Source organism: Leiobunum rupestre, chromosome 6 (genome assembly GCF_980474605.1).
Source record: "Leiobunum rupestre chromosome 6, qqLeiRupe1.1.hap1, whole genome shotgun sequence".
In the NCBI taxonomy this organism is placed as follows: domain Eukaryota; kingdom Metazoa; phylum Arthropoda; class Arachnida; order Opiliones; family Sclerosomatidae; genus Leiobunum; species Leiobunum rupestre.
Window position 1 is genome coordinate 22,882,528 of NC_143389.1, and position 12,987 is coordinate 22,895,514.

Below are 12,987 nucleotides of genomic sequence, written 5' to 3' on the forward strand. Positions count from 1 at the left end.
CAAAACCACCGTGTGACGGTGAGCGTTAACGGATGCATTTGCGGTTTGGTTTGGATGGTGTTTTTTCGCTCACCGTCGTGACGGTTTGGTGTATTACGGTTTTTGTAATGTTTATGCGTAGGTTGTGAGTGTTGAATTGGTTGTGTTTGTGTTCTGATGGATGTGCATGTTGAGTCTGTTGTGTTTATATGGGCGTTTTCTCTCCAACTTCTTCTTAATGACTTTGGGACGGACCGAGTGCTGAGTGTAATGCTACCTCTCAACGTCCAATGGCAGGGTTTCCACCAGTTGTACACGGTATTCGTCTTAGTATCAATTTGCGATCGCATCGGGCGGGATTTGAACCCGAGACCTCCTGATTGACAGGCGGACGTTCTACCACAGAACCACCGACACTTGTTACGCCTTATTGAAAATTAGACCTTCAGCTTTATCGGAAGCGTATTTAATAGAGTACGAAATTTTGGTTTAATTGAAATAGAATTGAAATTGAAATTATTGCATCGAAGAAATTCTAATTTAGCGTTTCTCTATTGATTAAAAACAAATGCGCCACCCAAGTTTCGAACCCAGACCATTCGGCTTGGCAGTCGAGCGCTCTACCACAGAACCACCGATAGCTGCTTAGATTCACTGAAATTAAGACAGGCATCGTAAGCATAATAGGTAATAAAGTCTTTTTTTATTAATGAATTTATGAAGGCCTAATCTGGTATTTTTTAAAGGTTAAATCTTGTTTTAGCGCAGTCAGCCGAGATTAGAGGGTTAAAGGGTAGACCCTGTGGGTGGTCCACTTTCTTAACGACCTATATATAGTTCTGTTAATTCAAAGGAGATAATTTAACGTTAATTGCTTTAAGAGGTGGCGGTTAGTCAAGTGGCTCTCTGTGCTTTGTTGATGGTAAGGTTTTTGCTTCTTGTAAATACATTTGGTGTGGATATTTGGATATCTACGATTTCTAACGCAGTCAATGATTTCTTGGGTGTGCGAGTCATTATATGATATTGGAAATTGGACGGCATTGGTCTTTTTCATGTGGTATGCGTCACAACGTCAACAGGAAGTGAACGAGTCGTCCACTACCAGATATCTACGGTATCTTCATCAAGGGCGAGTGTTGAAATAAAATGAGCGTTAAAGATGCGGCAAGTATTTCGTAAGCGAGTAATTCCAAAAAGCCTCTGTAGATATTTCTTTCATTAAAATTTGCTTCGTATTATATTTAACTGATAAACTTGTTCTGTAAAAGGGTTTAATTCAATTGTGCATTTTTATAGTACGTCTAACTTACTGTTGTAACTACTTAACTTATGATATTCTGAATAAATTAAAATTGGTCGTTTCGTCTCAATTATTTTAATTATAATTAAAATTTTATACCGGGCGGTATAGAAATGGGTTAATATTTTTAACAAATAACTCTAAATTGCGGAGATATATCTTTAAGGGTTATCTCGAGAAATTAATACCACTAGGGACAATTCTACCGAGGAGAGGTATATTTTGGCTTGCCAACTTGTTCGATTCTGATACGTTCTTAGTTCAACACGTTTCGTCTCGGAACCGCTGAAAAAGCACGATGATCCTGGGGCGTCATCCTTCTCGAAGAAAGCTAGTATTTCATCCTTCTTTTGGTATAACTCATGAAAATCGGCTTCGTCTAAGGTGATTCCCGTAGCACTATCTCGGAGTCCTAGACGCACATCTAGTGTAGACGTAACCTCGATGAATTTCTCTGACGAGACGGCGAACAAAACTTGGGCAAACATGCTATGAAAATTTATATGTTAGGAACATACACAAAATATTTACTAAGTAAAAAAAACTAATATACTTACATAGATGATTTCGTGTTGATACTTGTTCTGTAGAATGTTCTTTTACCAAGATCCCACCTATATTTATACTATAACATTACGGTGGAGATGTAACATTGCTAGTTCACCACCCACACCGCTCGATGGTGTCACTTTATTAATTCACCACCAGCGCCACCCTGCCTTCTACTATTCACCACCAGCACCACCCTGCATTTGTACGTTCACCACCAGCGCCACCCTGCCTTTGTACGTTTACTACACGGTGGAGCGGCCTCCACCGGGTGGAGCGGTCTCCACTCGGTGGAGCAGTCTCCACTCGGTGGAGCAGTCTCCACTCGGTGGAGCAGTCTCCACTCGGTGGAGCAGTCTCCACTCGGTGGAGCAGTCTCCACTCGGTGGAGCAGTCTCCACTCGGTGGAGGCCTTTCACTGTACTGTTTTAGAATCGGCATGTTGACCCTACTTACATAACCAAGAGGGGCAAATTCTTTGAGAAGAAAGTTAAATAAGTTATTAAAAAAATACTCGTTTCAGGAATCTGATATAATTGTCAACCCAAGAACTGCTAATTTTAGAGATTTTTCCTACGTTGACTACACCTTTCCTGTAATTGACGAAGAGTGGAAAATAATCGCCTTAAATCCTTATGGATACACTTACCATTTCTTTGACGCAATGTTTATATACCAAAAAGAGGTACGCTCACGTATTACATGGCTAGACCATAACAAAGCTCGCAAAGGTAATCTGACCACGGTTAATTTATTTGTGTAAGCGGTTTTCGGCCGCTCACTCAAATTGCAGAAAAACCTTTCCCTCTGGTATCCTTTTTAGACACTGACGCAATCACTGTTTCCAATCTATTATTTGAGAGCTAATTCAAATAAAATATTTACAGAAAATAATAACTATTTATAAAAACAATTTCGATTAATTCAATTTCTTGCAAATCGACCGGACCATACAGGTCCGGTGTTCCGTTTATTTATTTCTTCTAAAATTTTGAAATTTCTTACGTACGCACAGGCTGGTGAGAAGCTGGCTGAACACCACACTCCGCGTACGGAATAATCATTTTTAGAATGTAGTTTATTTATGCGACATCACATAATTTGATAGAATAAAGAGTAAATATTCTCGTGACACCTGAGGCGAAGAAAGCTAGTTATTAAAACGGTTTTTATTTAACAAATCGTTTTTTCAGATTTATTTATTTTATTGGGTTTTTATTATTCTAAGGCAAGAATTGCACATAATCACAAAAACTTTTTAGCTTGTATCTGTGCCTTTATGTTAATATTTCAGGTTATTTCGACCAAATTTATATTATTCCCCACACATTCTAAGTTCAAAACACATTGGGAAAGCCCAATGTTTTTTAACATTTAAAAATATCAAAATTCCCTTTTTTTGTTTTATTCATGTACTTGTGAGTTCAGATATAAAACATTGTATAAATGTTGTTGTTTTTTTTGTTTTTACAGGTTTGGTTCTGTTTAATGGGAAGCGCAATTTTGTTTTCTCTTTTTTTGAGCATTTTAAACTCTTTTATTGTGAACCAATATCGTGTGCGTTTCGGTATTAATAATTGCCGTGAAATATTTACAGCAGTTCCTCAGTGGCTTTTTAAACAGTATTCTGCTGTTTTATACCAAGGTACATGTATGTTTGTTTATTCAAAATCGAATTATAATGGTTCTTTATTGAAAATATGAAATTGACTAATATTCATATTCATTAATAATTCGCATTCGTAAGAGAAAATGGGCGCCAGGTTGGAAGAATAAAAATAACGCGATTCGATTATTATTAACTTAAAGAATATTCACGCAAATCTTAGGCGCTCTTAATATATTAGAACAAAAACAGTTCTTCGAACTGAAAAAACAGTTTAGAGCTCGTTAAATGTGCAGCCTTAAAGGGACATATTATTTTTATTGTTGATTAATATGTCAAATTAATTTAAAGTATTAAAAAATATTCCTGTGAACAACAGAATGACGTCATTCCGCCTTTTAAATAACAGTCCACTGCTCCTCCAATTTTTAACACAAAATCTTTGATCCAATTTTGCCCACAAAGGTATCCATATTTATATTTATTTTCTTCCCTACACATTTAACATAAAAAAATTTAAAATTTATTCTTATTATTATTTTATTTTTGTTGCAGCTTATTGCAATAAATAAATAATAAATAATAATACATTTTAAAATTTTAATGCTAAATGTGTAGGGAAGAAAATAAATATAAATATGGATACCTTTGTGGGCAAAATTGGATCAAAGATTTTGTGTTAAAAATTGGAGGAGCAGTGGACTGTGATTTGAAAGGCGGAATGACGTCATTCTGTTGTTCACAGGAATATTTTTTAATACTTTGAATTAATTTGACATATTAATCAACAATAAAAATAATATATGTCCCTTTAAGGCTGCACATTTACCGAGCTCTTAACTGTTTTTTCAGTTCGAAGAACTGTTTTTGTTCTAATATATGCCCATTTATGAGACGTGGTGCTTTACAAGAATTACATCCCAATTTTATAATTTGTTAAAAAATTAGTGCTTTCTAAAATTAAAAATTAAATGTTTGTAGTGTCTCTAATAAAAGTGCCGAACTAAGGCCTGCATAGAAAAATAATTTAAAACTCAAAAAATATTGTTAAATTAGTTCAACCACATAAAAATTATTACCTTTGCTGCGCAAATACTCAGCCCGTCGTTTTGCCTTTTTCTTTTGTTTAAAATTTTAAAGCTCGAAAATTATTAGTTGTCAAACTTATCAGCCGTCAAAAAATTAAACATTCAAAAATACTGATAGTTTAGTTTAACCAAAGATAATACGTATCCTGTATTCGATATCACGGTGCTTTTACATTGACTATACGCCATGAAGCTGTTACCGAATTCCAGGCGAAATTCCGAAAAGTTGGGCTGCTAAATTATGGCAGTGACAATACCCAAGGCCCAAAAGTTTAACCTAACTTTTATTTCAATCGATATAGAATTACCAAATACCGTAAAGTGACCAAACTTAGGTTGAAATGAAAGCCAACTATATTATTTACCTTTTATCATCGACGATTTGTTCGTTTTAAATCTTTATGTTTAAACATGTTAGAATATGAAAATTAACATTTCACGCGGGCAGCCTGGCAAGTTGGCAACTTTTTTCCAACTTCCACCCGTTCCCGTTGCGCATGCGCGCCAATCTGAAACTTAAAAGGGAAAATGGATGCCTCGAAACCGTAATTTCCTGACGTCAAAAACTTATGATTTCTCGGCGTTATTGATTAAATTATAAATCGTGTAAAGACGGGCCTATGAAGTTAAACACGCTGATTTTAAATCCGTTTACAGAATTAAAATACGAGAAGTGGTTGAGGTTAGAGCGCGACCCACAAAAGGCCTAAAAGTCACTCAAGCTGACTTGACGTCTTCCACGACCAAACCGGTAAATTGCCAATATACGCGCAGCAGAGGTGGAAATGGGGAAAAAAGATGAGCCCTAAATATACTACGCGGCCGCGGAGTATAATGAGAAATGTATGGTTACTCAGATATCCGGTAGCATATGTGCATTTAAAAAGCGTGATTTGCTTTCTTTTTACATCGAGAATAATCCCACAAAGTTTGAGTGCTCTAATATAGGCCTATAAAAAATGTATAGTTCTCAGAAATTTTAACAAATGCCTTAGGAAGAAAGAGTAGATAAATGTATCCATCTGATGGTGTTACTCCTCTACTCGTAAAGATGATGCTACCGACTATAATTAAACGTCAGTGAAGTGGCTCAACATGTAGCTAAAGATAGCATATAAATCTAATATATTTCTATAATTAGGTCCTATTTGGTTTAAAATTAAATTTTTCTACATATTTAGTTGCATCAAAAAAACGTCTAATCGGATATCTTACAAATACGCATTTATTTTGATAATAGGATGTTTAACCTCTCGTAATATTTGTGTACAGAAATTTCATCTCCAACAATAAAATTCTCTGAAATACGTTTTTCGGTTTTTGTCCAATGATTCAAGGATTTAATTAGGAATTAAACAGATATTTTTTTAGAAATAAGGTAGAGTACACAAATCTGTCCGGTTAACTACATTTGACCTTGAACGCCAGGCAATTCTGCTTTTGAAACAAACGTTTATTTAGAAGTACTCGATTGATAAACAAATTCGCCGGTTACACCAAGAGAATATCACACAATTATCAGTTCCTCGATTTAGTAAACGATTATACCAGTTTTTCTAATCTAATTTTTCAAAATACTTAATTTTATAAATTTTCTTTTTTCCTTTTTTTGGTATTCACAATGTAAAAATTATTTTATATATTTATTTTTTATATATATATTTATTTATTAGTTAGTATGGTTCTAATATAGGCTATTTGCAATGGCTGACAGCCAAGTTTGGCTTATGCGAATTATTTTTCCTATTATTGTTTTTCACGGAAATCAAGCTTTGAGCTCTATTTAATTTTTAATCAAAAAATGTTTATAAAATAATCATAAAATTGTTGCTATAACTGTAAAAGAGATGTTTTGCAACGGTATTCGAAAAAGGGATTCCGAGAAAATTGTTTTAAATTTGAGTAGAATAATTGCATTTAAATTACGAGACCATGGTTTTAATGGGTATGGTTATCTTACGATTTGATAGAATATTTTGGAGTAAATTTTGAACAATTAGTAGTTGTTTGAAAATATGGCTTCTTGGCTGGAAAAACCAAAAACATAACTCGCTGACATATCCACACAACTAAACATCAAACACTAAATTGTTATTGCACCGAAATTAAAATTAACGCTTTCAACGATAAGAAATATATTATCTAACAATTTTCTAAAATATTTTAATTATAGATGTGTGTGGCAATATCCGAAAGAAGGACTCAGAGAGAATAGTTTGGATGGGTTGGATTTTGGCGTCCTTGTGCCTGTCTTTGGCGTTCTCAGCCGTGTTGCTGTCCAAGTTGAGTGTCCGAGAAAGTCCAAAACAACTTGAGCTGCTGGAAGACGTGCTACTACATCCCGATGTCGAATTCTGGCTCATGAACAATTCAAATCCACAGCTAGAGCTAAATGTATTTTAACAATTTTTTTCTAAATTTGTAGAATTATAACTAGAGGTAGTTTAAATATGAACGCCGCGAATCAAATGCTTGCTAAAATTGGAACCTTTACCAATTGTTGGTGGTATGTAACAGATAATTTTAGTATAGCTGTGGAAATATTCTAAGCGATTCTTGCGCTCCTTTTATTTGGAATCATTTGGCTAACACCGTGATCAGAGCATGGACCACGTGGAATCTACGTTATATATATTAATGTATAACCAAGAAATGATCTATTTATATATAGAGATAATGTTTATATTCCGTCGATTTTTACCTTCGCTCCAGTGGCAGGTCTAGGATCTGAACCTGGCCCCTCCCCTTAAATTTAATTCAATTCCAGGCGGCGCATTATTGGCTTCCTAAATATTAAGTCCTCTTATGGCGATTGACATTCGCGTGAGTGACTCGTTAAATTACACTGAGATAAAAATATTGCATAGAAATTACATGGAACTCCTGGACGCACAGTAGCCAGGAATGTTCTGTTTTTTTTACAGAAAGTTTCGTAAATATCTTTGACTTGAGATTCCTGTAATTCATACAAATAGCTCATAGTAAAATTTTCCATCAGAATCATTGTAATGTATACAACTGAAATAATAATAAAAATTTCTAACACGCCTGTAAATTTTACGGAATTTACATTTAAAAACTGCGTGAGTATAGCCAGGAAATATTATATATTTGATTTGTTCTTACTACCCTTTTTAAAAATAAGTTTATGTACACTAAAGATTTCCGTAATTAATTTCTAACCAATAAGGTACTTTAATTGGAAAAAATATTCAACAAATTTGCTAAATATATACCAATAAGCTCCAGCAGAACTAGAGTCTAAAGCAAGAGACATAAACACGTGCACAACATAGTAATGCAACTCATCGGCTCGGAATCCAGACACGTATTAAACTTAGTTCAAACCACAAACACTAACGCGATGAATTTGCATTTAAATGTATAAACATTAATTTGTTTTCATTTGATGGGTAATTAAAAATATGACTCCGTTGGTGCTTTTACGAGATGTCACTAAAAATATTTTCTTCATATTAGTTGATTTGCAACAAATAATGCCTTTTTGTGGATTATTACTGTTTGGTAGCAATTCAACTTCGAGCACAATAACTACAGGAACTACCTGTATTTTAAATACCTTAAAACGTCTTAATTTTTTACTGTAAATACATAGTATTATGTATTGAACAAATATGTACATATATAACATTTCTACCATAGAAACTACATGGCTGTCGTTTATTACAAATATCTGAAACAAACCTCTCATGTTAACTATAAACAAATAGTAATATTTACTGAAAATGTATGTATTTATTACAATTCAACGATAAATACTACATGAAGCCAATGTATTTTAAATACTTAAAAACATCCTGTAATTTAAATTATAAATATTAATTGAATACAGTAATTTAAACAGTACAGTACTGTATTAAAAAAGATACAGAACGGGTGCTGTAAAATATTTCTGTAAATTCTACAGTTTTTTCTCTCAGTGTAGAACGCCTCCTTTTCCATTTCCTCCCCCTTTAGTTGATTCCCCTGGTTCATGGTGCGTCGCGACTGACGGAATATAAACATTATCTCAATATATAAATAAATCAATTCTTGGTATAACCAACTCAATTTGATATATCTCTGTCTCTATATATTACATCTATAAATTTACGGTATATATTTTATTTTAGTAAAGGGTAAGAGTGAACCTTTAGCCAGTAGTATGGGCGTTTAATGTATTTCCATTTTAATGTTATTCAGTGGGATTCTTATACACGTTTTTCTTAGGTTTCTCAAAATGTTGTTCAACGAACCGTGTCATCCAACGCTTGGAAGAAGGGAACAATACTGGACGAACGGTTCAAATCTATAAGTAGCTTTGTGGATAGACTTCGTGAAAACCCAATCTGTATCATGTTGCCGAAGAAGTCTTTTCTGGAACTGTTAGCGACAATCTGCTTCTTCGGACCCATTCGTATTCCCAAAGCCACTGCCTTTTCAGCGCTACAGTTTCTATCAACGAGGAAAGGGATGGATAAAATGCTCCAAACCGCTTTCCACGATTTGTAAGTTGTTTCTTAATTACATATTGGTGTTTAGATCCAATTTATTGGTGTTTACTTTTTGATAAATTTCAATTAATTTTCGTATTTCTTTCTTCCTCTGTCGTCTCGTATACGTTAGGTGAACAAACAAGCCTAATCGAATAAAAAAACCAATGTATACCTTTTCCTAATATTTGGCCACACTAATGAAGTTGGTTTTTTGGTTTTCGTAAATTGGGTGAGAACAGCTAACGGCATTTAAACTAAAGAAAATTCGATACACAATTTCAAAATATTTTGTGATAAGTCAACATTTTAATATATATATAATAGAAAGCTGTTGGTTGGGTGGTAGGTAGGTAGGTGGGTAGGTAGGTTCGTTCGTCAACCGATTTATCTCGCGTGGCATTTTTTTACGTACGCTACGATTCGCGTTTTCGCATCGAGTCGGCGTCGATTTCTGATTTTGTTTTAGTTTCTTTATTACAAATTTTCAAAAGTGACGCAAATGTCAGTTACTAAAAATTCTCAAAATCTGTCGCCCCTGAGAGTTGTGCCATGTTTGTCCCAACCCACAATACACCGGAAATTTTATATCTTTCTTTCCGCTGCGAATTCCGGATGGGGGGTCGTATGGGGTAGTGATAACTCAGACAATGACGACTTCGTAGAATAGTCCCGTGGCCTCTCTACGTAGGTTCGTTTTTTTCCTCGATTTTCTTCTAATTTTAACACGCTTTTCGCGCGCTCACAGCTTTTGCTATGCCTCGATCAAGTGATCCCTCAGGTATTGCCGTGCCTCGATCAAGTGCTGACAAAGACGACTTAATAACTCTGTCTTCATTGCAAAAGCGAATTCGGAAGTTAAAATTGAGAAGACTGCCTTACGTAGACAACATTTTGCTCGTACAATTTTCGAATTAACTCCGGGTAAAAGTGTGGCATTGAATACCGCGAAAAGACAAAAGTACGCGGAAACAAGCGCCCGGTTGACGCCGCAAAAAATGAATTGAATACCACGAGGGGACAAAAGCGCGTGGAAGTAAGCGCCTGGTTGATTCCGCAAAAAAATTGAATTGAATACGGCGAAGAGACAAAAACGCTTGGAAATAAACGCACAGCTAACGCCGGGAAGAAGAGCAGAAATCCATGTTGCCAGAAATCGTAGCTCGCGTTGATAAAGGTGCGGTTTGTGATGTTTCAGAGTTTTCGCTCGACGACTTTCTTTTAAAATGCAAATTTTGTGGCTCCAAAATGTTTCAGGCGGAATAGCCGGCGGACAAAAACTTTACTTATTATTGCCAAAAGGGTAAAGTAAAATTGCCACTAACCCCTTCATACCCAGATTTCAAGAAAGTACTTTTATTGGTTCAAGACCAATATGCTAACAATTCTCGTGGTCGTCATCCAAAATGTTGACGGAGAGCCACCTTTTGACAGAGACTTAAAAGTGTATAACAAGGCTTCCAATTTGACTCAACCAATATCTATTTTAAATTCGAAATGCGATCCGGTGGTCTATCAGAATCTTTATCCTTACGGGAATGATGGCTGGAGCGTTAACTTGAGGAGCGTTGGATCCAAGTACAAAATCACCCAAATGGATTATTACTCGCACATATTGATTTTCGGGATGATTTTGATCCATTTCTTGCCGCGGGAAAATTTACTCAACAATTCATACGTTAAAATTGAAGCAAACAGATAAAAATTTATAGTAATTCTGGCATGGGGAAAAGGGGGAGGAGTACCTTACTGGGGTAATTTCGACTATGGGGAAAAAGGTACAACGGAAATTCTCGCATGGGAAAGAGGGGTAGGGGGGCTTACTGGGGGGGGGGGAGTGACTCGAAACACACAACTAGCTGAGGGTGGGCTTCTCTGCTAGTTTTTCATAAACCTTTCTAGTAGTGGTTAAGATTCAAAACGTATCGTGGTAGGATTTTCGTAGTAGACACTTTCAAGTATAAAAAATTAGCAGATTTTCCTAAGGTTGTGTTTGCTTTGTAACGCAATTTTTTACTTTCGTTACATTTTAACTAGAGTTTTTACGGTATTGATTAAAATAACATTTCAATTATAGACCCTAATAGAGTAATGTGAAGGAATAATTTGCTTGAAAAATAAAGTTAATTTAATGATTGTAATCGGCGCAAGCTCACATTATAGGTCAGCATTGGTTGTAACATAGTCATTCGAAATTCATAATTAATTATAAAAATAAATTTTTAAGAAAATAGGAAATTAAATAGTACCAAATAGATCTATTTGGTCCGAGTTTCGCGCCTTTTTGTTTGCTCGAAGACCTATCGGTACGAGCTATTTGTAAGTATTTAAATTTCTTCAAATTTGTTTAGGGTTTAGCTTTTTGATTCCTTCTTTTAATGGACTAATCTACTTATTCGCTACTTTTATCATACTTATATTATGCATTATTTCATTTTGAAATAAATGTTGATATACATCATCATTAAGTAAAATTTTATAAGCTAAAAATGCTTTTGTTACATTAAATAGCTTTTATTTAAGGAGTAATATGTGCCCTTACATCATCAATAAATACAAATTATGTTGTTAAACAACGCCAAAAAGGTAAGAAAGACCAACAATGTTTGGGGAAAATAAAATATTTTTATTTATAAATTTATTAAAAACCAATACTTGTAACTTCACCTTGAAGGCTTGTGGGCCGAAGTACCGCGTATCGGTTTTTAATAAATAAGCAATTAAATATATTTTAGTTTTCCCAAACGTTGTTGGTCTGTTTTACCTTTACGGCGTTGTTCAATGTTATCTTTAGGCCAATAGTGGTTCTCGTTTTTCTCAAATTATGTTGTAACGCATACATGTAGTTCAATATTGAAATTAAAATATCATATTTCGTTTACCTTATTAGAATAAAAGACCTTCAAATTTATAGAGTTAGTAGACATTATTTTCAACATTCGATCCAGAAATTTGAGTAATAAAATATTAATGATGAAGTGCCATTGCCTATCGCTCAGAAAACGTACAACCAACAGTATCTAAAAACAAATATTACATCATTTGCGTGTGAATTTAACTTAATATCAGCAGTATCATATCACCCGTATTGAATAGAATCCATTTCGTTGTGCAAAGTACAAAACCAGCAATAAACCTATATTGATTAATTAAATCGGCTAACTCCTACTACGATTGAAATGCAATATTTTACGCGATAAGGCTTATTTTAGTTCATTTACGTTACACTTTCAGGTTCTGCTTATTAATATTTTTACTGAAATGGTTTTACTGGGTATTTGCACTCTGTTCGGTTGTTTATTTAATGCATTTGTTACAGCGCAAGTCGAATTTCAGAAGCTGGAATATACAGTCACAATATCGAAATGGAAGTTTTCAAAGGAGAACCATGCACGATAAATGAACCGCCAGGAAAAGAGGACAAGCACTCGCTCGCTATTCACAACTTTTATTTTCCATTTTCAATATTGTTTTTTGGAACATTCATTTCTTGTTTTGCTAAATTAGTGGATAAAATTAACAATACTTAAATAAAGACGGATTTTGTAAAATTCTATACAGAAACACTTTGCAATATACTGATCTATTTAATTTAATTAATTTTTAGGAAACACTTAGAATTCAGGGGTCAACCGACGAACTTTCTTCATGTTCGTAACATGAAATATTACAAATGGTTGAATCCATTCAAAATAATGGCTGGATTCAGTTTGAAAAAAATAATGAACCGCGATGATTTTTTGATATAAAATCGGCACCTAATGCACAAAAAAAGTAACTTTTAATTTTTGTGAACTCTGTTGAAATGTTTAAAAAAAAGCGTAAGCAGGCTAAAAAAAGAGCGTATTCTATCGCCACACTATGAATGAAACCAATCTTATAAAAAAGTCCACTAAATTAATTAAATTAAATTAATTTTATATCTTTCTTTCTGGTTTTTCAAAAATAAATGTTATTTCTTTCTAAAAA

At 34.3% G+C, this 12,987-nt stretch overlaps 1 protein-coding gene across 1 annotated transcript; it reads left to right on the top strand.

Moving 5' to 3' along the window:
* The first annotated feature begins 3,357 nt into the window (after positions 1–3,357).
* Positions 3,358–12,730, top strand: LOC149940407 (uncharacterized). Its single transcript, XM_090178847.1, has 4 exons — positions 3,358–3,476; positions 6,699–6,919; positions 8,756–9,033; positions 12,338–12,730. The coding sequence occupies exons 2-4, from the start codon at positions 6,746–6,748 to the stop codon at positions 12,546–12,548; spliced, it is 663 nt and encodes a 220-aa protein (XP_090034973.1). The 5' UTR covers positions 3,358–3,476; positions 6,699–6,745; the 3' UTR covers positions 12,549–12,730.
* The last annotated feature ends 257 nt before the right edge of the window (positions 12,731–12,987 follow it).